The 22,896-nt window shown below is 57.4% G+C and overlaps 2 protein-coding genes across 4 annotated transcripts; one reads left to right on the top strand and one right to left on the bottom strand.

Annotated features, from left to right (window-relative positions):
* Positions 1 to 427: 427 nt before the first annotated feature.
* CUNH3orf18 (chromosome unknown C3orf18 homolog) lies at positions 428 to 8,948 on the bottom strand. 2 transcript variants are annotated; one of them, XR_003612491.2, is made up of 6 exons: positions 8,803 to 8,948; positions 6,802 to 7,189; positions 3,924 to 3,949; positions 3,233 to 3,380; positions 2,217 to 2,542; positions 1,904 to 1,993 (listed from the first exon to the last, which is right to left on the bottom strand). XR_003612491.2 is itself a non-coding variant. In XM_028124236.2 (5 exons), exons 2-5 carry the CDS (start codon positions 7,033 to 7,035, stop codon positions 1,913 to 1,915), a joined length of 489 nt encoding a protein of 162 aa, XP_027980037.1. In that variant the 5' UTR covers positions 7,036 to 7,189; positions 8,803 to 8,948; the 3' UTR covers positions 428 to 1,912. The 2 variants fall into 2 exon arrangements, 1 of the variants encoding a protein (XP_027980037.1); XM_028124236.2 differs by lacking the exon at positions 2,217 to 2,542 and having other exon boundaries at positions 428 to 1,993.
* A 1,590-nt stretch (positions 8,949 to 10,538) lies between these two features.
* Positions 10,539 to 21,305, top strand: HEMK1 (HemK methyltransferase 1, mitochondrial release factors N(5)-glutamine). Of its 2 annotated transcripts, XM_028124495.2 has the most exons (12): positions 10,539 to 10,644; positions 11,434 to 11,577; positions 11,705 to 12,083; positions 12,376 to 12,467; positions 12,792 to 12,885; positions 17,174 to 17,308; positions 17,629 to 17,693; positions 17,961 to 18,010; positions 19,202 to 19,310; positions 20,376 to 20,471; positions 20,623 to 20,736; positions 20,888 to 21,305. In XM_028124495.2, exons 3-12 carry the CDS (start codon positions 11,856 to 11,858, stop codon positions 20,979 to 20,981), a joined length of 1,077 nt encoding a protein of 358 aa, XP_027980296.1. In that variant the 5' UTR covers positions 10,539 to 10,644; positions 11,434 to 11,577; positions 11,705 to 11,855; the 3' UTR covers positions 20,982 to 21,305. The 2 variants fall into 2 exon arrangements, with proteins under 2 accessions (XP_027980296.1, XP_027980297.1); XM_028124496.2 differs by lacking the exons at positions 10,539 to 10,644; positions 11,434 to 11,577 and having other exon boundaries at positions 11,872 to 12,045.
* Positions 21,306 to 22,896: the final 1,591 nt, after the last annotated feature.

The raw sequence follows: 22,896 nt of genomic DNA, 5'->3' as shown, positions 1-22,896 counted from the left end.
CTTCCCACCCCCACCTCTCCCCTGCACCCTTGTGCTCCGGGAAAGACCACATTATTTTGTTCCCTTTTCTTCCACACCCAGTTCCTATGGATCCTGAGGCACCCCACCTCCCCCTGGACCTTGGGGCTCAAGCCCTCTCCCTCCTCAGGCCCCACAAGGTCCTGTCCACTTGGCTTTTCCACCCCGGGTGATGGCAGGCATTGTGATCCCATTCCACAGTTGAGACACGAGGCCCCAGAGCAGCCTGAACTCAGGGCCCGAGGCATTTCATCAGATAGATCGAGGAAAACCAGCCGGGCTGCCCGCTCATTGCTGGGATCCAAGTGACTGTTCCCAGGCCCCCCACAGCCCCTAACCCATCCTGTCCCTCCTGGGGTTTCACACCCCAAGTGTCACAGGCTCACACTCTCTTCGCGTAAACATCTTAATTACATCTTTAATGCTCTCACATGGAGGTGCCAAGTTCCGTTACAGCATCTGTGCGTCCCAAATCACCCGCAGCCCTCCAGTTGGTTCAAGTGCTAATGTATTTAGAGCATCGAGAGGAGGGAATACATCCCAAATCTTCCCCACATGGGTCTCCTAGCCCCTCCCCTCCTGACATGTGGTATTTGCCTGACAGAAGGTATGTGCTGCCACCCCCGTGTCCCCTTCCAACCAGCAGAGGACAGCGACGGCGGGGAGGCTGGGCACGGGGGCGGGGGGCATGCTTCTCTGCATGCTCGTGTGTGCATGCACGTCCAGAGGAGAAGGCTGCCCAGCTCTTGGGGTCTGGCTTGGTCCCATGCCTTGTCCAGATGCCCCAGACTGGTAGAAGAATTCCTGAGGGGTGTCCGGTGGGTGGACAATGGGTGGGTGGGCTGTGCTATCAAAAATTAGGTCTGTTTCCCATGGGGCCATCCCCACCCTCGTTTCAGGCACAGTCGGAATGTCCCCAGATAGCCCACAGCCTGGGACCACTGCCCTCAGACCAGCAGCCTCTCCTACAACCCTAGATCCCCCATATACACCAGGACAGGGAACCGTTTGCAGAAGCCGGTTCCCTGGCTTGTAGAGCCCAGTGAGGAGATGTGGTGGGCAGCAGGACCTTCACCTTGGCTTCCCTCTCCTTTTAGTCCTTGAACACTGAAGGCAGAGACAGTGGCCTATCCTGGTGCCCCTGCACACGTCAAGGGGTGGGGTGGACTTGGAGGGTGGAGCCCATGCAGAGGGTCTCCATCCTACCCTGTGCCAGGACAGGGACATATGCCTGCACGTGAACACATTCATGCACCTGCCTGGGGCCCTCTACACTATTCCCCCACCTCCCAGCTAGTGGCTGGCTGCCAGGGAGGGTGGCTGGGTGGCTTCGTGGACCCTCCAAAATACAGATGGGCCCCAGGTAGGAGCAGCCCTCTTCCTGGCATCCTCGCCCACCAGGCAGCTCTAGTCCATCCCTGGGCTTCTCCCAGGTGCCACCACATCCTGTCCCCAACACCTGGTTGATTGCCCCTTCCTACTCCAGAGGAGGCTACAGATTCCAAAGACATGTCTCTCCCTGACAAAGGGGAACCCCTCCCTACTCTCCTCCCCTGCCCCCTCCCATCCCATGTCTCCCCCCACTTCCTCCACATTAGAGGAGCAGACCGTGATGTGACAGGTCTGGGCAGGACACAAGGAAGCCAGCAGTGGCTCTCAACTTTCCTGATACGAAGGATGCCCTCTATGCCAGGGCCCTCAGATCAGGAGACCTCAGTAGCCAGATGTCTAGCCTGGCCAGGGCCCTCTCTTAGAGCCTAGAGAGTCAGCAGGTGGATCCTTGAAACAGCTGGGCCCCAGCAGGGCAGGTCCTGAGAGTGGGTCTTAACAATCAAGCTCAAGGGGCACGATGGCAGATGTCTTCATCAGAGGTCCGGGCCGGTCCTCGGGCCACTCACGCATGGATGGCATTGGCTACATCTGTGAACACCAGCCGGCTGGGCCTCTGCAGTGGGCCCTGAGAAGGGAGCGTGGTCTGCAGAGATACAGTCAAGGGCATTAGGGACCTCGACCAAGGCCACATACTCTCTGGCCCAGTCACTTCCACCCTTGCTTCCTGGTTTGCCTGTTTGCGCTTGGCACCAGCTATGCCTTCTGCTTGGAATGCCCCCCTTGCAAGCTCAGCCTGGAACTACCATCTGGCTCTGATGACTCCTCCCCGCCCCCCAGCCGTCACCAGCTTGCCAGCACGCGCTTACCCTGTGCGCCTAGAGGCTGGATGAACGATGCAGGCACTCCTCTCTCCCAGCAGAAGGGGGCTCACCTCTGCACCCCCCAGCCCTAGCACTGGGGCTGGACCAAGGGAGGTGCCCAGGAAACAACTGTCGAATTGTCAGTCGTCCCATGGGCTGGGTGGACCAAGGTTTTCAGCCTGATTTCCCAAATACCCCGAGTGGGGATGTATCCTGGTCAGTTGCCACAGAACTGGTGGCAAAACCAGGGGTTCTCTGGACTCCCAGTGTGGACTCTTCCTGAGTCCGGTCTCCTAATTCTGCCTCTGGCAGGGCCAGATGCCCCCAGCAACCTGTGGGGCCAAGGCAAGGAGAAATGCAAAGGGGTTTCATGGGTCAGGGAGAGACCAGGCCTCCTCATGGTGCTCTGGCCCTCGGGGATTTGGGGGGCTGTTGGCAACTGGCCACTGGCTCTGGCCCGGTGACCACACAGGTACCCAACCCTTTGGATGTAAGAGGCAAGTTTGGCTAGGGTCGCCATCCGCCCGGGGTCTGTCAGTTACTAGGACCCATGAACCTACTCAGAGGTGCCACTCTTCCAGAATCTGACCCCCACCACAACCGGCTCAGGAAACATGGGCCCTCAGGGGGGCAAAGGCACCAGGCTCTTAGCCCCCAACAATCTCTCCCATCAGCCCTCTCCTGCTTTCCTAGCCAAGCCATAGGGGCACAAAGGGCAAGAATTAGAATTTTCACTTGCAGACGAGAAAGCAGGGGCTCAGAGAGGCCAAGGGGGCTGCCAAGATCATGAAGCTAGCAGGGGCAAACCAGCTGGATCCCAGGGCTGCCCTGGCCTTGTGCAGTCAGTTTGTGGGTGGCCATGGAGAAATTCTACCAGTTTCTAAACAAACCTGACAAAACCTATGTACCTGAGAGCTGCCACCCAACCACATGGCGGGAGCTGGAAAGCTGCATGAGAAGGGAGGGAGGGTGGGGGTGGCAAAGTCCTGACCAGGCTGCTGGGGGAGCCCGTTAGTGCCCACCTTGCCCTGCGCGGCCTGCACAGAGGCGGCAGCCTGCATGGAGGCGGCGTCGCGCCCGTGTTCCAGCAGCTCCTGCTCCAGCTCATCTTGCTCCTCTGTAGGGTCGAAGCTGTACATGGGCATGAGCTGGTGGCGGAGCTTCTCCAGCCTGCGGGTGGGGGCAGAGGCTGCTGGGGGCACGGCAGGCCCTTCCCCTCCCGCCAGCCCTCCAGGCCCTGCTCACTAAGCGCCTGAGTCCTAGCACACAGCTATGCTGGGGGAGGCCCCCCCCCTCAGATTTCCCCTGGGATTAAATGAAAGACATTTTTTGTACTTGTATACCACCTCCACCCTTCAGATGGATAGTTACCCACTCCCGGGACCAGATGGGGCCATGGCCCACACAGGCATCATCTGTGGGATCCATGGGGACTGCCTAGGCCAGGCCCTTGTGTGATCCACAGCCTCTGGGGGCCAGGCAGGGGCGGGGAGTCAGTGACCTGGAGCTCGGGGCAGTGGAGCAAAAGTGGCTCAGCACTCCCCAAGGGCAAGCCGTCAACCCCAGCCTTCAGTGGGCAGAAGAGGAACTGGCTCTCTGACAACGGAGAGGGGCCCCGACGGTTGTGGGACTCTCTTTTCCCACCCACGGCCCCTGGAGTCCAGCCCAACACTGCCAACAGGCTGCAGTTTTGGGTGGCAACTGGGGAGTTACCTTTTCTTCTTCCTGATGTACAAAACCTGCAAGAGAAGGAGCAGTGTCAGATGGCTGGGCAAGGAGTCCCTGATTAACCAGCAGTTCCTTGGGACAAGGGACAAGCTGAGGCCAATGAACAGGAGAACTGTGGGTCCCCAAGACCTCTGGGATTCCCTCCCAGGGACACACACATCCTGCATTTGTGCTTCCTTTTGATGTGTACCAGATGCTGACGGTGCCTGGGCTATGAAGTGGGGAGCAGGCCTGCGTTCTCTCTGCCAATACAGACTGCAGCTCCAGCCACTCAGCACCTGCCTTGGACTCTTCAAGAGGGAGGGGAAGATTTCAGTGCCCCCCTTCCTCTCAACACCCCCCAGGCTTGGAGCCATGTATGGGAAAAAAGAACAGGGGACAGTAGTGGCCAGACTCTGCAGGGCAGTGCTTGAGGCAAGACTCTGGGTTTCTGGGGTTTCCATGGGAGGCTGATAGCCTTCAGTGGACAGGGGCTGGGGAGGAGAGCCCGAGTCCCTGGACAGCAGCCCAGACTAAATGGCAGAACCCAGATGCTGGAGGAAGGTAGGAAGGCCGCTGGGTCCTAACCTCCACTGTACAGACTTGAAGATAAAGGCCTAGGCAACCTGAGGAAACATACAAGACCCAAGTGCTCTGGGCTGGAGCAGGACATCCCTGTACAAAGCACTGAGAGATGGGGGAAGAAGGGGCTGACCACTAGGGCAGGGACTCCAGGGACCCCTGCCACCATCTGGCTGTTGCCTAAACTGGTAGTTTTTGGCCACCAGGAGCATGACCACTTCTGCCTGGGGGAAAGCCATGTCCCTAGACTCTGTCCCTAACTCTCTGTGGCTCTCTCACACCCTTTGTGCCTCATTCGCAGCTTGAATCTGGTTTGGTTTCCAGCCTGGCCCAGAGTTCCTCCTGCTGCTTGTTTCTTGGGAAACCCCAAAGGCCTGAAAAGAAACTGAGGTGTCCCTTGTTCTCCATCCCCTCCAGGAGGTCACACGTGGATGATACCCTTGCTCTCCTGTGGGCAGGATGCTGGAGGAGCTCCAGGTCTCAGACCCAGCCCCTACCTGCCCTGAACCGGCAGCTCCAGCCCCAGCACCCTGTCTCCCTCTACTCCCTGCCCTGTGGCCCTGTCCTAGAGAGGGATCTTCACAAGAGGCCAGAGCCTTTATCCAATCTCGTCTTGCCCCTGCTGTTCTCTCTGCCCCAGCTACCAACAGCACCTTCCCACATACCTTCCTTTCCAAATCTTCCCTACAGCTCACCATCCAGCTGCAGTCCTAACTCCTCCAGGAAGCCCACCCATACAACTCGGTCTCCGTGAGGCACACAGCCTGGCACTGATTTGCTCCTCCGGGTACCCAGCATGGCCCTGTTGTGGCCTGGCACGATGGCCTGGCACGATGGGGAGCCCTCAGGGAGCATCTCTGGACCTGTCCCCGAATGCCCAGGAGCTGTTTCCTGCCCTCCACTGCCTTCATCCCATAATTCTCCTACCTCTCTGGTTTGGGCAAGAAGGCCCTCTACCCTGGCCCTCTGAACGTTCCTCCAGAATGAAGCATCATGGAGTCCTCCTAAGTTCCTGGGACATAATCTCTGGCCTAGAGTTGCAAGGGCAGATTCCAGACCCCACTTTTTCCCTGAGGTAAGGCTGTTTGGGTTTGCTTCACTGCCACATGGGTGGCATGGGGAAACACTGGCGCTCCGCCTCGCCCCCGCCCCAGGAGGCCGCTCGCTCTGTGTGGTGCATCCTGGCCCTGCTTGCTGGCCAGCACTTGTTCGCTGACGGCGATCCGGAGCCTACAGGGCCCATATGGCAACCTTGGCTGGACAGCAGCTCCAGCCAGGTCATGGATGGACCATCCACAGCCCTATTTGCCAGAACAATGTGGTCCTGAACCTAAGGCTGGCCATCAGAGCCTGTGAGGGGCGGTGGCCAGGATGCCACCATTGTCAGGCTCCCTGGGGGACCTCAGGTGCACCTCCCCCCTTCCTTGTCTGAGCCAGCACCATCTCCAGCAGTCCCTCAGTGACATTTTGAGTGTCGTGTAGCAGATTAGGGGGAGGGCCCATATCTGCAGGGACAGACACCAGATCTGGAAACATCATATCCCCTATCAGGGGACACCTTCAGTCTTCACCCCAGCTCACCTCCGTTCAGAGGTCTGCCCAAGTCTGCCCCTTCTTGTGGTACTGGGGCCAGGCCTCCACCTGGGGCCAGGTCTCAGCTCTAATCTTGCCTCCTCAGTTTGTCCCTGACCACCTAGCCTAGAAAGTCTTCCTGCCCAATTCTCCAACTCAGTCCCTCCGGGCTTCCCTTGGCATCGTTGGCTTTATCGATCTCCTGTTCCCCGTAAGAACCGCCAGGCAGGCCTCAGTCTCCTTAGTCCCTGGGGACCTGAAGGTTCGGTCCAGGGCAGGGGCTTGGGAAATACCTGGCAAGTGAATGAAGGCTGCCAGCAGCCTGCCATGCCCGGAGCAGCCCACCCGCACTGTGGCCTGTGATCTATTCCGATCGCCTTCTAGCCTCTACTCTCACTCATCCCTCCCCGCCCTTGCCTCACTGTCCTGCCTGCTGTGCCCAGAAACTCCTGTCTGCCTCCAAACTTTCGCCCGTCAGGACCCTCCACCTGGAACGCCCTCCACCCCAACTCCTCCGTGGCCCTCATGGCCCAGTTCAAGATGCCATGTAGCCTCAGAACCCCCTCTGGTTCTTCCGGTTGGAGGCAGCGCCTCTGGTCTCCAGTGGACACATCCCTGGAGCAGGGGAAGACTGTGCTATCATTAACAGGCATTTGTCTTCTGATGAGAGTGTCCCCCCACCCCTCCAACCGACAGCCACCTGGGTCAGCCCCAGCCTACCAGCTCTTACCATGGCCACAGCCAGGCCAATCACCGTGATGATCCCAAAGGACAGAAGCATTGTGCCCACACCAGCTGTACCACCAGCCACATCAGGGATTCTGGTGTCATTAAAGCTGGTGGCTTCTGTGCTGAGGGTGGTGGTCTCAGAGGCTGGCCCCTCTGTGGCAGGCTCCAGGTCAGGCTCAGAGGTGGGTGGGCGGCTGCTGAGCCAGCCCCTGGCAGGCAGGATCCTGGAGTCCATGCTGATGCTGAGAGGGCCCTGGCTGAGAGACTGCCCGTGGTCAGTCAACCTGCCAACTCGCTCCTGACATGGGTAGTACCCCAGCCTGTGGCCCCTGCTATACTTCCAGGTTGCCACCTCCCAGGAGAAAGGGAGCTCTCCGGTCCCCTGGGTGCTGGAAGAGAAAGAAGGAAAAACACGAGGCTTAGGACAGGACTCAGTGGTGAGATCAAGTACCCCTAAGTTCTGAAGGTACTGGGGAAATAAAAGTTTGAGGGCAAGGGCAAGTTCAGGGGACATTAGGACATGTGCTTTACTTAAGTACAGTTCCCATGTAGATTTAGGAAGGTGAAAATGCCCCTTCTTTGAGGGTATGATAACATAGTGATCATACTTGGAAGATATGAAAGGTAGTCGGGAGGTTAGAAAGAAAAAGTCTCTCCCCTACATAATACCCATCCTTCCGCTCCCCTACTCCCCACATTTCCCACGCCCTCACTCCCTGCTCCCCATATCCCTCACCTCCTGCTTGGGGGAAAAAAAAAACACCGCAGCGTTTTCCTTTCCTGGAGGGAAACACTTGCCCAAGAGTCAGATGACCCTAGGCATGTCACTCCACCTCTCTGGTTCTCAGTTCCTCTGAGTCTAAGACCAAGATTAAAAACAAACAAACAAACAAACAAACAAACAAACAAACAAACAATACCCCACCTCCCTCACAGCCTCACAGGGTTATAAGGTCACTGAAATGTCAGAATGAACTGGTCCCTAGAAAAGACTTAGCTCAGAGTAACCCCTACCCACAGTAAGCACCCAGTGTATCGACTTCCCCCCCCGCCCCCGGCCAACACACTTGGGAAAGGGGGAGCCACAGGAGCCCCTTGACCTAGCCCGCTGTGTGATCCAGGCTGTGTTTGCAGGGGATGGGGGCCGGGGGGTGGATGACAGGTGTGGAGAGACCAGAAGACGGGAAGGGGAGAGAGCCTAAAGTCAGGTCCCCTGGTAGGGCTTCTCTGCAGGCTCTTAGGGTCACTGGACCCCCATAGGGGAGCTAGGGGCTGCCAGGGACAAGGAAGGTGCGCAGGGAGCATGGAGCTCCCACTCTGAGGTGCTTCTCCTCTCCCCTCCTCCTCTCTTGGGAACAGAGAATAAGAGATGTGGGGAGACCAGGGTGTGGCTTACCTCCTCCCAGGCCAGAGGCTCTGGGTAGGGCAAAGTGGGAAGGGGTCCCGGCCACGCTGCAGAAGGGTGGGCCTAGGGAGAGGGGGGTACACAGCTCATGGCTGCACACATACATCCCTGTGCTAGCTCATGGGTGTATGTGGGGTGCCTTCCTGTGCAGGTGCATGGGTGTGTGTGAGGTGTGTACACACTTATGATGGCTCCTTAGGAAGGGGCAAGGTTGGCAGAGGGATATGGGTGCTCATCCCTCTCTGCCCTCTCTCTCTCCAGGTAGGCTGAACACGTCAGCAATTCCAGGTTCTTTCTTGGCTCTGCCTCTGACCCCAGACATGACCTTGGGCCAGACCCTTAACTCTTGCTCTGGGCTCTGTTTACTCCTCGGTCCAAAGCAGAGAAAAGGCCCTGCTCATCACTGTCTGGTACTGCCTGAGGGTCCAAAGGGCAAGAGAAGGAAACGGCTGAGATGGGTTGGCACCGCGACCTCCGAGAACCCGCATACCATTCTCTACCAGGTTCCTCAGTCCTCCCTGCTCCAATCCCCATCCCCGCCTCTGCGACTCGGTGATTCCTCCATTCTTGCACAGAAGCTGCGACCTCAGCACTTACTTAATCCTCTCTGGGGCGCCGAGCTCAGCCGGAGAGGCTAGGGGTGGTGGCGATCGGCAGAAGGCCAGGGCCGGGGGCAGCGGGTCCGGGCCCAGGTCCGCCCTCCCAGTGCGCCCGGAGCCGCGGGCTGGGCCCGCTACAGCGCACCGTCCGCAGCCGCGAGAGCCGGCTCAGCCAGCCGGGGCTGGGACAGGCCGGGCCTGGACCCACCGCGGGGGTGGGGCCGAGGGGAGTAGCCCCGCCGGTCCCCCACGCTCCAGCGCCTCGCCTCCCTGCCGGCTCCGCGCCCCCGGCTCCCGATTGGCTGTCAGGCCCACAGCCTGCCCGACACTGGCCCGCTCGCCTGTCGCTGGATCTGGCTCCGCCCCCAGCAGGAGCCGGACACAGGGTCTCGGTTCGTGGAGACCACCCCTCACTACCTGTGGTCTACGCGGAAGTCGGGTACAGGGTCGTGGGTGGCCAAGCCCTTCCTGCACCAGAACTCGGGCGGAGCTCCACCTCCGCCGAGATAGATTCGTGCTCCCAAAACGGAGGCGGACGCTGGAGGCTCCGGGAGAGCCCTGGACTGGGAGTCCTTGGACCTGCGTTAACTCTGGCTCGCCGCTTTACTGCTTTGTGACCTAGAGCGAGATGTTTCCCCTCCCTGGAGCTCGGCTTCCTGCTCAGATGGGCTCTACTGAGAGGGTTCTTGGTGAACTACACCCAACCTGGGTTAGAAATGGGGTAGCTCAGTCCAGAGAAGTTGGGAGCTGTTGGTATTATTATTGGAGAGGTATTATTATTGGGCGGTCTGACACAGGCAAGGCTACATATACCCCTCACAATAGCCTCCATCTACGGCGCGATCGTCCCAGGGGAGGGGCCTTCAGATACCTTGTAATCCTTGGGTTCTCAAAGGATCTTACGAAGATCACCCCGAGAAGCTTTTGTTACAAATGTAGATCCCCGAGGCTCCCCTCCCCCCCACCCCCCACCCCCCCGTCTGGGACCGAGTCCGGGGAAACTGCATGTTTATTAGTTAACAGTGATCTAGTTAACAATAGATTCTGGTGGGGGAGGGCGTCGGCAGGCCACACTTTGTGGGACATTGCCATGAATTTTGTAGAAGGAGAAGCTGAGGCCCACAGAGTGAGCTGGCAACACTCAGGATTCGAACACAAGTCTCCTGTGTCCAGTTTCGAGTCCCCTGCTCCAAACCCTAAAACCCGGGAGCAAAAGGGTCAAGAGCGGCCCCGGGTTCCAGTGGCCACCTGGCCCCCAGCGCGACTCGGGCCACTTCCTCGGCCAAGTCCTGGACACCGGATCCCACCCTCAAATTGCTACCCGCCCCCAACACTGGAATCCGTCCACGTGCTGCTTGGCCGGCCTTGAGGCTACGCTCGACCACGCCCCTGGATCTCGCGCCCCAATTCTCAAACCCGGAGCTGGCTGGCGACACGCCCCCGCTCGGACTGACAACACACCACCGCGGCCGGGTACCCAAAAGCCAGGTCCGCGTAGTCCTCGCGGGCTGGAGCCATGTCCCTTCCGTGACCTTCTGGAAGAATCGAGGGCCCTGGCCCCCAGGGAGCAACCTCCCACACATCTATGCACTCTCCCACCCGTGGGGCTGCAGGCGTAGCCCGCGTGGCTTTCATAGCCTACCCAGCAGTCCGCTGGAACCCAGGAGCCCTAGGAACCCTGGAGCTGGGGGGTTGCTGGATCCGCCCGAGCCCTTTCTCAGACGCACCGACCCCGGAAGCGGGGCGTCCGAGGGAGGGCACCGCGAGTCATGCACATCCGGGAGCCGAGCCCCGGCAGTTTCTGCCGCCAGGAGGGCGGGCGGGGTAACTCTTCAGGCAGGTATGCCTTAGAAATGGGAACCGGGACGGGGGCCCCTGGACTGCAATACCTTTGGGACCCCCCCCCCCCACCCCGCGTTATGTAGATGAGGAAACAGGCTCGGGGAGAGGCGACCTCGCCTGGGTCATTAACGATACCTTGCAGAGCTGACAGGGAAGCGGCATCCCTGACTTCGGGCCTCGGCTCCTCCTGGGGCAACGCTCACGTGGTCAGAGCCGCCTGTGGAGTCCGGAGGACCTGGGGTTGTGTCCTGCCTGGGGCAGTTCTAGCTAGGTGATCTTAGGCAAGTCGCTTTCTCACTTGGAGCCTCCTTTCCCTCCCAGCTTGTTTTTGAAGATGTGACACCTAGCAGGTGCTCAGTACATGCTAGTTTGGACCTTGGTCCGTGTGAAGGGAAAGGGAGCCACTGATTTTAAACCTTCTGGTAAACCTTGTTTGTGACATCTTAAATATAAAGTTAACAAAAATTGTCAATTTTTTTTTAACCTGGGAATTTATGCTGATGTTTAGGCTTATGGGTCAAGTGGGGGTGGGGACGGAGAGTTTTAGCATACATATCAGTCACAATACAAGCAAAATGTCAAAAGCAAGGCCCCCCAAGCAAAGGCAGCCTCCTCTGTCTTGTATATTAGTTAAGAGCATGTAACACTGAGTCCCTTCTGTGTGTTGAGCCGGCTCTCAGGCCCTTGGTATTCATTGTCTAACGTACTGCTTGCAATGGAGTTGGTGTTATTTTCCCCATTTCATGGAGGAGGACACTGGAACTTAGAAATGATGATTTTTCCCAAGGTCACACACACTAGGTGGAACAGATCTGTTCAACCCTCAAGCCTGGGTCCGGATGCATCGCCAGGGACTGAGCTCTGGCTTCAGCCCACTTCAGCTAAAAACGTGAAGAAAACATAACTGGTCAAGACAAGAAGAATCAAATAGGTGGGTGAAGGTCTAATGGAGTTAAGGAGGTAGCAGAGCAAGAGCATGCCCTCTCTCAGGCAGCAGGTCAGAGGGGAGTGGGTCACATTAGGCTCAACTGTTCTTCTGGTTCTCCTTCCTCTCCCAGGGTGGCAGTCACATCTGGACCAAAGCCACCTTGAGGAGTCAGAGCCTGTGACCATCTCCACCTGGTTGGAGCCAGTGATCATCTTCAGCAGCTGATATCACAAGGAAGACTTAGGGACCTGGGAGCGCTCAGGAGAGTCTTTCCTGAAGACATGGAGCTTGGGGGCCGAATGCTCTGGGCCCTCCTGTCTGGCCCTGGGAGGAGGGGAGGCACCAGGGGCTGGGCCTTCAGCTCATGGCAACCCCATCTGCCTCTGGCTGGGCCACTGAATGCCACAGAGGTGGTCAGCCACTGGACTGCAGTCTTTGAGAAGAGGGGCATCCCTGAGGCCCAGGCATCCAGTGAGTACATCGTGGCTCATGTCCTTGGAGCCAAAACAGTTAAGTGCAGAGTTGTCAAGAGGGCAGAAGAGGGGGGAGGGAGGACCCTGGGGAAGAACATCTGGGCTTTTCTGCCCCACTGAGAGTGCTGAGAGTGATGGGAATTTTCTGAAGGAATGTCTTAGGTAGATACTTATTCATTCATCCAATGAACTATTACAGTGTGTGTCAGACGGTAGGGGTCCAGGGATGACCAAGGTGGCCAATGTTGGGCCCACAGGCATTGTCCACATAAACCTGGGTCAGGCCCCTAGATTGGGGAGCCAGCTGCTCACATTCTCTGTGGGGCAGTTTCAGAGCCTGAGACCAGTACTTTGGACCCAGCCCCTGACCTCTTGGCAGCTACAGTGCATCCAGGAGCTGAGTAGCCGCCGATTGCAAAGGTGAGCACCCATGGGCCAGACGTGAGGGCTCTGTGTGGGGAACAGGTGTCTGGTTTCCCCCAGCCCGACTAATTCATCGTCAGGAAGGAAGAAAGTATCCAACGACTGGGGAGGTACTGGTATGGAGTATTGATGAGAGGGGGATCATGCGAATGGAAAGGAAAAAGGGAGGGGGAAAGGCCTTGGCTTGGCGCAGAGTCCTGGGGCACAGGAGGCATGACCCGACCTGACATTTTTGGTATCCCACAAGTGGTATCTCTCAACCCAGTCATGGTCCTGTTGGTCCAGGCTCTGGCACTGATCACCCAGCTGCCCCCTTTGCAGGATGCCTTTGCAGTACATCCTCGGGGAGTGGGACTTTCAAGGACTCAGTCTGAAGATGGCCCCCCCAGTGTTCATCCCTCGCCCGGAAACAGAGGTAGGTGTGCCAGTAGGACAGGGCAGGATGGAGTTGAGGGTGGTGTTTAGGGCACCTGTCTTGCCCCGGACTTCCTCCAGGGGGTGCTGGGACCCCATGATTGTGGTTCTCAGAGGCCTTGCTCTTCCATACTGGTGTGTCCTGGTTGGCTGGGTAGGTGGGGCCAAGAGTGCAGGGGTCTCCTGCTGGCCTCCTTGACTGTCCTCATATCTCAGGCCACTGCCCCAGTACGCAGGCCTGGCCTACCCAATCCATGGTGGGAAAATGCCCTCCTCCTCCTCAGGAGGCATGGGTGAAGTGGATAGGGTTCCAGCTGGACACCCTGAGGCCTGGTACAGCTATGTGACCTCAGGTAAGTCACTGTCCTCTCTGGACCCAGATGATAAGAGGGTTGGGCCTTCGGACTAGGGAGGCTGTGGAAGGAATCTGTGACTTGGCAGTCCTCCTAGATCTACTGTCTGGTCAGGTAATCCCCTCCTATCTCTCAAATTACTAGGACTAGGGATTGTGTGGCCCTAGCATGCTGTCCCTGGGTGAGGCACCCTTATTCTGGGAGAGATGCTTTCTGTGGCCCTTCTTGGGCTTCCCCCTGACCTTATAAGGAGTGACAGAGAGCAGAGCAGGTGAATGGAGCCGTGTGTGGGCTGATGGGCAAGCTAGAGGGCACCAGGTTCTGAGGAGGGGTGTTTCTCGAAAGGTACCCAGGCATACAACCATTCCTGGGAAAGATCAGCCTTCATTCACCTGCCCAAAAAGGGACCCAGAGCCCCTCCTCACTTTCCTAGCCTGTCTCGCCCAGCCGAGAAACCCTCTGACCACATGCACTTCCACATCATGTGGTTGAGAAGCCAGGTCCTTGCCTTACAGCCCAGCGTTGGGAGGGACAGTAGGGAATCTGAGAACTTCCTGAAGTCACAAGGCTGCCAAGGGGAGGAGAATGGGGGCAGCGTTCAGACTTCCTGACTCTGGGTCAGGGCCCCAAACCTCCCGTGGGGCTACCCCATCTGGGATTGGACGAGCTGGGATGGGGTGCAGAGATCCAGAGCAGGATGTGGCCTGCCACCTGTAGCCTCTTGGGAGGCTACTGTGTGTCTTCCCCAAGCCTGTGACCTCTGGCTGGGAGGTCACTCACTGTCTCCTGAGGCTGCCAAGGGTCAGGGCATGGGAGGGAAGCAACCAGGATGACCTTTGAATCCCCTCAGGGCTGACCCGGCACCAGCCATGCGCTCCAGGGTTCTGAACGTTGGATGTGGACTTCTGGCTCCCATGTGGGGCCTCCCCCGCCATTCTTGTGTGGGTCTGGACCAGGAGAGCAGCTCTGCTGCAAGGAGGAGGGGGAGGGAAGATGGAGGGGGAGGCTGTGGTTGGGAGGTCAGGTCCTCACCTCACTGTACAGACATTTCTGAGAACTTGCCAGGTTTGCCCCAATGTGAAGCCGCACTGGGGGTGCTTTACCAAGAACTTGAGAGGACGTGGCCTGTGGCAGGGAGTAGGGAGAATGGGGGCAGGGAAGAGATCATGGTGCCTGTGTTCTTTCCATCCACCGAAGGGCAGTTTCTGATGACGGGGGCAGAAGTCAGAAATGCGAAGCTGTAGGTGGCATGTGGCCCGATGAGTTGGGCTTTCCCTGTGGGTGGGAAGGTGGCTCAGCCCTTAGCCTGGCAGTGTGTACAGTGGGAAACCCAAGGCTGGGAGTGTGAACCATTCTTATCCAGCCTGGCGAGGTGAGGCTCTGTGGGGTGTAGGAGGCTCAATGCCTTGTCTGTGATTGGCTTGAGGGAGGCAATGCCACCCTCCTCGGGCTGCCCACGCAGAGCATCCTAATGGAGGGTGCTCACAGCACTCAGGTCCTGCTGAGGCCTGGGCTGACCTTTTGAGGGGGTATAGGGTCCTGCTGAGACAGTGGCTCCAGCAGAGCCAAAAGCTCCCTGTTCCCCACATTCCCTCCTATCCCTATCCCATCATGGTTTTGGATTTTTCCCTTATTCACCTGGAGGAGGTGCCCTGGGTCTGTGACCACTTGGCTTTCAGCCTTCCCTAAACATTGTTTTGTTTTAAAGATTTTATTTATTTATTTGAGACATAGAGAGCATGAGAGGGAAGAGGGTCAGAGGGAGAAGCAGACTCCCTGCTGAGCAGGGAGCCCGAGGCGGGACTTGATCCCAGGACTCCAGGATCATGACCTGAGGCGAAGGCAGTCGCTTAACCAACTGAGCCACCCAGGCGCCCTCAGCCTTCCCTAAAGAGCCACCAATTTCAGACTGATGGAGGCTGGAGGATCTTCACTTGGTGAAGAGGAGAGTTTTTGGACTTTTGTGGGTGGTCTCTACCCTTAGACCCCAGGTGGTCCCATAGCCAAGATGATCCTCTGGAGTGTAACAGAGGGCACTGGTGGCAGTGGGCACCCAGTCTCTCAGCTTCACATGCTGCCCGGGGTGGCTGTTCATGTATGTGGTATGTGTCTCTCAGGTCAAGGGTGTCTTTGTGAGGAGGCTGGCCAAGAGGTCATTCTCCAACCAGAGTAGGTCTATCTGTGGCCAGGAAACCAGGAAATGCTCACACCCCTGACAAGTCTCAGCTCTCCTACCAGCCGCTCATACATGGCCTCAGCACTGAGACCACAGTCTCCACCACAGCCCTAGGCTGCTTGCACTATGTCAGTCCCAACACTGAGGGCCCAGATTGCTGCAAGCACCCTTAAATTCTCCAGTAGTGCCTGGTACAGGCCTGGTGGGAGCAGGTGGGGGGAATAGAAAGCGTCGGACCCACTGGCCAAGTTCTACCTGCCTTGGACTTGCTACCCTGGGGACAGGTGAGCTCTCTGCTCTGGGGATTGGGGGGCCTGGAAGGATGAAATGCCTTTTGGGACTCAGCACTGAGGAGCTTAAGTGAAAAATGGGTCTGAGCGATCTGGAGCCACTGAGCCTGACTGTTGACGTTGGAGATATGGGGGGACCTGGTGGGGGATCTGAGACTCAGGGTGGCTTCCCACAACCACTGAGAGCTTGCCAAGCCCTTGGGAAGTAGCCAAGAGGCCCCCTGAGGGTCAGACCTTGCCTCTGGGACACACTGATGGGTTGGATCCCTGGTCTTCCCATCATGGAGCCTTCAGTCTGGTGGGAGAGGCAAACCACATCCTAGACTTGAGACTCAATGGTGAGGAAAGCCATGAGAGAGAGCCTGGCAGGGAGTGAGGAAGCCTTTCCGGAGGAGGTGGATCTCTTTATAGATGAGGGAAGCACCCACTTGCTGATCCCTCTGCCCATTCCCTGAGCCAGCCCTGCCTGGGATCCCGGAGTCCCAAGTAGAGCGACCTCTCCTAAGGGCTGGCTGCCTTTGAGAATGAAGCACACTGCCCTTCCCCAGCTCCATGCCTGGCTACTTGGGCCCTCACTCCACTGCTCATTAGAAACAGTTGGCTTCTGGGCGGCAGCAGCCCTCCACCCTCACCTCTACCCTCTGTTGGCTTCCATGCACAGTCTCTGCAGGTGGCAGATGGTGGACAAGACTTGAAAGCCTATTGTTTCCAAAGTGACACTGTCTAGAAGTGTCCCCTGGCCCCCGAGACAGGTGTGGTGCAGTCAGGCATCTCCTGTCACATTGTGCCCACTTAACCTGCGCCCTGTGTATACCATAGTCCCTTTGGATATGGGGCTCAGGCAGGACTGTCTTCTCCCTACTGTGCCCCACCCCCAGGGAATTCCCTGTCCTTTTGGTCTAGAAACCTCCCTGGGGGTGTCCTAAGTCCAGCTCTGTGAAGAAGCTGGGAACAATCCGGCTCCTGGTAATTAGCAATTGTGAGCTGTAAGTTGGGCTCCAGGAGGGGACTTGGCTTCCTCAATGGCTGGTTGTGAGGATCCAACAGATTAATGGAGGGAAAGCTCTGGAAGCAGGGCCAGTCACAGAGGAAGTGGCCAGGGACCATCAGGTATGGTTCTTAGCATTGCCATGAGCACAAGATGGGAGGCTGTCTGTAAAGGGCCTCGCTGGGGTTTATTGAACACTTACCGTATACTGGGAATGGGATCCATGTTTCATGAGTGTGGTTCTGTTTAATCCCCCTGCCACCCGATGAGTTTGGTTATCCTCAGTTGCTCAGTTTTACAGATGGAGAATCTGAGGCATGGAGAGGCAGAGTGATCTACCCACGGCCTGACATGAATATCAGTCTGGCTTTAGCCACCCCTCTACCTTCACACAGGGCCTAACCATGCTTGGGCCTCTGTACCAAGACCCCCAGGGGGGCCAGGTTGGCACTGACTCTGATTCGGACCCCTCTGCCTCACAGGAGCTGGTTGAATGGGTGCTGGAGGAGGTGGCCCAGAGTCCCTGTACAGTGGGAGCCCAAGGTGGCCCCCTCATCCTGGAGGTGGGCTGCGGATCAGGAGCCATTGCCCTCAGCCTGCTGAGTCAGCTTCCCCAGGTGAGCCCCCTCTGCATCCCTGTGACCCCCCCATGTAGGCTGGGACTGCCACTCACTGCCCCTCCCACTGATCCCCCCCCATCTCTGCTAGAAGCACTTGGTGGGAGGTGGCCAGACATGGGAGGACAGGGCTGCCCCCAGCCCGTCATGGTCACAGCCCTCATCCCCTTTTGTCTGGCCAGACCCTGGCTACAAAGAGGGGACAGCTGTTGGGTATTTCCCTCCTCTCTGGTAGGGGGATGGAGGGGAGCTCTGGTATCCAGGCCTGGCTTCTCTGGGCACCCTGCCTCCTATGTGCCCTTCGTTTGTTCTTGGGGCAGAGCCGAGTCATTGCCGTGGATAAAGGAGAAGCTGCCATCTGCCTGACCCAGGAGAATGCTCAAAGGTAGGTGGACAGGGGTAAAAAGGGCCAGGATTGGGGAAGTCCAGCTTTGGGGCCTCTTCTCAATCCCTAGTTACCTTACTCACTGATGTCTGCTTTCCACTCCTAAGAAAGGGGAGGTGGGGTGGGGCGGCCTGGCATGGATCCCACAGGGTTATGAAGGACGGTGGGCACCAGAGACCTGTCAGTCCAAGAAGGGTTTATTCTCGTAGTCCTGGTAGCCATGGGTAGGAGTCTCCGCTGTGCTCACCTCACTTCCCATCTCTCCAGGCTTCGGTTGCTGGACAGAATTCGGATTGTCCCCCTCGATGTGACCTTAGGTATCTTCCCTACTGGCCTTCCCTGGGGGAGTGGATCCTGGGCACTGGTGCTGCTTGGTGGATGGGCACTCTGCAGAAATGGAAGGAGGGCTTTCCCACCATTCACTTATACATGCCCGTGCGTGCGTGTACACACACACGTACACATATGGGGGATCTCAGACCAATCCCTGCTCAGGACAGGCAAGTCCCTGTTGCCTTGTGGGCTGACCTGACCCGTGCAGGGACCGGCCACAGGGTCTTTCTTACTTTCTGAACCCCCCCATAACTAATGAGTTTTTAACTAGGTCTTGCTTGTTGTTGAGAGATAAGCAGAAGCTCAAGAGAAAGCCTTTAGGACCAAAATACTTTAATACTTTAGCTCCTGCCTACCCTGCCCCTGTGTCTGGCCCGGACACGGTACAGCTCAGCCACACCTTTGCAGAGTGTCCTTGGGTTCTGGCTCTGGTTCTGGCTGCATTACATATCCATAGGATCTTTGAGCCTCATACGTGCCATCCCTAGAGTGTGGTACACCTGGTGTAGCACACGGCATCTGGACAGAACCAGGAAACAGAGTTGCCAGGGATTGACTGACTGAAACCAGGCACGCCCTCCATACACTCAGTCCATATTTGCTAGGAGGCAGTGTATGGCAGGGCCAGTGGGGCTGCAGAGGACAGAGGCTCTTGCTTTGCCCAAGCAATCAGAGAGGCCTTCCTGAAGGTGGCACTTGTACTGAGTTTTGCTTATTGAGGAGGTTTTTTTTTTTTTAAAGATTTATTTATTTATTTTGAGAGAGTGAGAATGAGAGAGAGAGAGAGAGTACATAAGAGGGGGAGGGTTAGAGGGAGAAGCAGGTTCCTCGCCGAGCAGGGAGCCCGATGTGGGACTCGATCCCGGGACTCCAGGATCATGACCTGAGCCGAAGGCAGTCGCTTAACCAACTGAGCCACCCAGGCACCCTATTGAGGAGGTTTCTGACGGGAAGAAGAGAGGGCAAGGATATTCTAGGGGAAGAGCTGCCATGTCAGAGTGTACATGCTCCTGACCAGTCTGCTGGCTGGGGACCCTGGGCACTAATCTGCAAGCCTGGGTTATCAGGTCCAGAGATAGGCCCAGGGTGTGGCTTGGGGAGAGGGACTACCCAAGGGACATGGTGGCAGGTAGAGCTACCATCCATTCTCTGCTTTGTGTTCCCTTTGACTGTAGAGGGGAGCTGGGCGCACCTCCTGCCCTGGGGCCCCATGGACCTGGTCGTCAGCAACCCTCCCTACATCTTCCACCAAGACATGGAGCAGCTGGCCCCTGAGATCCGCAGGTGCAGGGTGTGATGGGAGGGAGGCTGGGCCTGAGAGGGCCTGGTAGGATGTGTCTGCCCTGGGGGACTACACCATTGGGAGGTACAGGGAGGGAGAAGGGACTGAAAGGGGCAGCGATGTTGAAAGAAAGGCTCATTCTGGAGCCCACAGACCTACTTGGTACAGCTTCTGCCTTCCCACTGAAGACCACTGGATAATCACAGAACCTCTCTGAGCCTCATTTCTGACCTTTGAAAGGGGAGTGGTAGACCTTTGCAGGGCCATAGGGAGGACCTAGCAATGACTCATGTATCAGATGTGGTCTAGAATACATAGAAGGTGCTCAGATGGGTACATCATTTTATTTTATTTTATTTTTTTTTAAAGATTTTATTTATTTATTTGAGAGAGAATGAGAGATAGCACAAGAGGGAAGAGGGTCAGAGGGAGAAGCAGACTCCCTGCTGAGCAGGGAGCCCGATGTGGGACTCGATCCCAGGATTCCAGGATCATGACCTGGGCCGAAGGCAGTCGGTTAACCAACTGAGCCACCCAGGCACCCCGGGTACATCATTTTACAGGAGATTGAGGCCCGGAGAGGAAAGATGTCTGGTCCAAGGTCATGTGGGGGCTTAGCAGGAAAGCTGGGACTAAGACCCTACTCCAGGCTTTGCACTGAACCGTCCTGTTCTCAAACGGTCTGAGAACCAGGGGTGGCCCAGAAGTCCTTGGACAGGCAGTGGTAATGTGGGTCAGGGTGCTGGCTCCCCTTTTCTAGGTTTTCAGGAGTGTTCTGGGCCAGCTCCAGGCCTCCCCAGACCAAGCATAGGAGCAGCCTTATTGTGGGGAGACCCTCATGCCCTGCTATCAGTCAGTGGGATTCACTGAGCAGCCCAGCACTGCCTGGTGGGGTGCTACCTGTAGGAGGTAAGAGAATCAGAGCTGCTATTTGGGGGTCCTCTCTTCTGGGCCCTCAGATTTTCTGAGGCTGAGAGTGTAAGTTCCACAGGGCCCCTTTGTGGAGGGCCCTGCTCTTCTCTTCCACACTTTTCAGAGGCTCTCACCTTCCTCTGTTTCCCCTTCAGCTACGAAGACCCACTAGCCTTGGATGGTGGGGAGGAGGGCATGGACATCATTACCCACATCTTGGCCCTGGCACCTTGGCTCCTGAAGGACTCTGGGTATGGATAGGGCAGGTCTCCTGGGTCTGTCCCAGTGTGTACTGGGCCTGCCCTAATAGTCATTCCTACCCCACCCCTCCCAGTCCAGGCAACACAGAAGTGCACGTCCCAACCCTGCCTGGTTGAGCTGACCCATCTCTCCCCCATGTAGGAGCATTTTCTTAGAAGTGGACCCAAGACACCCAGAGCTTGTTGGCAGCTGGCTTCAGAGCCGGCCTAACCTGTCCCTTGGTCTTGTGGCTGTGCGCAGGGACTTCTGTGGGAGGTGAGCTCTGCCCACCCCCACCACCACACTGGTCTTTCTACCCAGGCTGTCCGCAGCTCCGGCTGTGGGGCTGCAGGGAGAGTGCGCCGTTCCCACCCTGTGCATCCCCTGGGACCAGGCAGGAATCAGCCTCTTGCCCCTGTCTCCTTAGGCCCCGGTTCCTGCACATCCGGAGGTCTGGGCGACAGCGTGGCTGCCCCGCGGATGCCTGGCCAGGGCCTCAGGCTGCCAGAGTGCCTGGCTGATCGTTCTTCCTGGAGAGCCACTTGGAGGGAGGTGATGGTACCTTCCACAACCCAGATGCTTATGACATTTCCCACGGTTCTGCCATTCTACATTTCTTTACGTTCTAGGAGCCTTGGGGGTAGAAGCAAGGGTGGGGATATTTTTCCTGGGGTGGCACAGAACAGGGGCATCCATAGTTTGGCCCAGAGCTGAGCAGACCCAGGTTCCCGGTCTGGTTCCATCCCATCAGCGTTGCCAAGGGCAGGTTGCTCAATGTCTCTGTGGGTGGAATTGCCTTGGGGATGTTGGGAGATAGGGCCAATAAAGTGTCGAGAGATCAACAAGTAGTGATCTAATGTTTTGTTACTGTGATTTGTGGGCCGCCTGACCCCTTGTCCCCAGGCAGTGCTGGGGGTAAGAGCTTCCTCCTGCCCCAGCAGGGCTGGCCATCAGTCTCCCACCTAATGGGGGTGTGGGAACACGGCGTGGAAAAAGGCACATGGGTGCCCCTCCTGGGCCTTAGATGCCAGGGGCCTTGGCACTGCGCAGCTCACTCCTGGGGGTTGACTTAGCCCTCCACTGCCCTGGGTGTGCTCCCACACACTTCCCTGACTGGGCCTAGGCTCTGAGCACAGGAATGTCGTCTGAGCTTCAGCTCAGAGATGGCTGCCTGCTTGCTGGAGGGCAGTGGGCTGAGGGCCTGCACTGTTCTGGTATCACACATCCACGTTTATTTAACGGAAGGCTTGTGTCAGTGAGGAGTGAGCAGGGCTTATGTTTACTTTTTATTACCGTAGCTTTTGGTTAAAACATTCCTTCCAAATTGATCTTGGAGTTTCCGATCACCCCTCTGTCCCTGGTTGGGGCTGGGGAGAGCGAGAAGCCCAGAAGAGCGGGCACCTGGTTGTGACCTCCACCCCCGCTCTGGTCTGTGCAGATGTGTGGCCTCCTGGAGGCCTAGAGGCCCAGCCCTCCTGCCCACAGCAGCAGGAAACCTCCAAGTTGGCAGGTGCTGATGTGACCCTGCATCAGGTTGGGTCCTGAGGAACATGGCAGACCGAGCTGGCTCACCCCACTGGCACTTTCTTTTTCTTGTTTTTTTGTTTTGTTTTGTTTTTTGCCTTTTTAAAAATTATTAATGTATAACTTATTATTTATTTCAGGGGTACAGGTCTGTGATTCATCAGTCTTACACAATTCACAGCACTCACCATAGCACATACCCTCCCCAGTGCCCATCACCCAGACACCTCATCCCTCCCACCCCCCTCAACTCCAGCAACCCTCAGTTTGTTTCCCAAGATTAAGAGTCTCTTATGGTTTGTCTCCCTCTCTGGTTTCGTCTTGTTTCATTCTCCCCTCCCTTCCCCTATGATCCTCTGTCTTGTTTCTCAAGTTCCTCATATCACCCCCTGGCACTTTCAAGGGCCTGATCTGGTGGTGCGGTGGCCAGAGGCAGTGTGGTCTAGTGGGCGGCATCCTCTGCTGGGGCCAGGCTGCTGGGTTCCAGGGCTGTGTCTCCACTGGCACCTCAGGCAGCTCCTTTCTCTCCTGGTTCCAAGGGCAGCGCAAGGTAGCAGCTTCCTTTGACTCTCAGTCAGCCAGGCGGCATGGGTAGCTGACATCGGAATGCTCACTCTCCTGGCAGGCACTCCCCAAGAGAAGGTGGGGCCTCATACCCCATGGTGGGAGCTAGCCAAGTGGAGATGGGAAATAAGGTCCCTGCCTTTGGGGGTCTACACTGCTGGGGTCATACCTGGCCTGACTGACCCCCCACACACACACACTGTGGCTGGGGGGGTCACATGTGCCTTAGCAGGGGCCACACAGTGGCTCCCAGGGCTCCAGTATCCTGCCCCTTGCCCAGCCCCAGCTGCATGGACTCCTTTGAGGAGGAGCAGGAACTCCCTGTCATGGCTATCTGGAAGGAACCTG

Source organism: Eumetopias jubatus, unplaced genomic scaffold (genome assembly GCF_037043125.1).
Source record: "Eumetopias jubatus isolate StellerSeaLion01/CBP00866 unplaced genomic scaffold, mEumJub1_p1.0 scaffold_1, whole genome shotgun sequence".
In the NCBI taxonomy this organism is placed as follows: Eukaryota; Metazoa; Chordata; class Mammalia; order Carnivora; family Otariidae; genus Eumetopias; species Eumetopias jubatus.
This window is presented reverse-complemented; position numbering and strand designations above follow the sequence as displayed.

Coding starts and splice junctions, on each gene's coding strand:
- CUNH3orf18 (XM_028124236.2), bottom strand. CDS start 7,035: ATGGACTCCAGGATCCTGCCTGCCAGGGGCTGGCTCAGCAGCCGCCCA. Junction 3,381..3,923: donor TACATCAGGAAGAAGAAAAG/GTAACTCCCCAG, acceptor CCCCACCCGCAG/GCTGGAGAAGCTCCGCCACC. Junction 1,994..3,232: donor TGCAGGCCGCGCAGGGCAAG/GTGGGCACTAAC, acceptor GTATCTCTGCAG/ACCACGCTCCCTTCTCAGGG.
- HEMK1 (XM_028124495.2), top strand. CDS start 11,856: ATGGAGCTTGGGGGCCGAATGCTCTGGGCCCTCCTGTCTGGCCCTGGG. Junction 17,694..17,960: donor ACCCAGGAGAATGCTCAAAG/GTAGGTGGACAG, acceptor CCATCTCTCCAG/GCTTCGGTTGCTGGACAGAA. Junction 20,472..20,622: donor TGGCTCCTGAAGGACTCTGG/GTATGGATAGGG, acceptor TCCCCCATGTAG/GAGCATTTTCTTAGAAGTGG.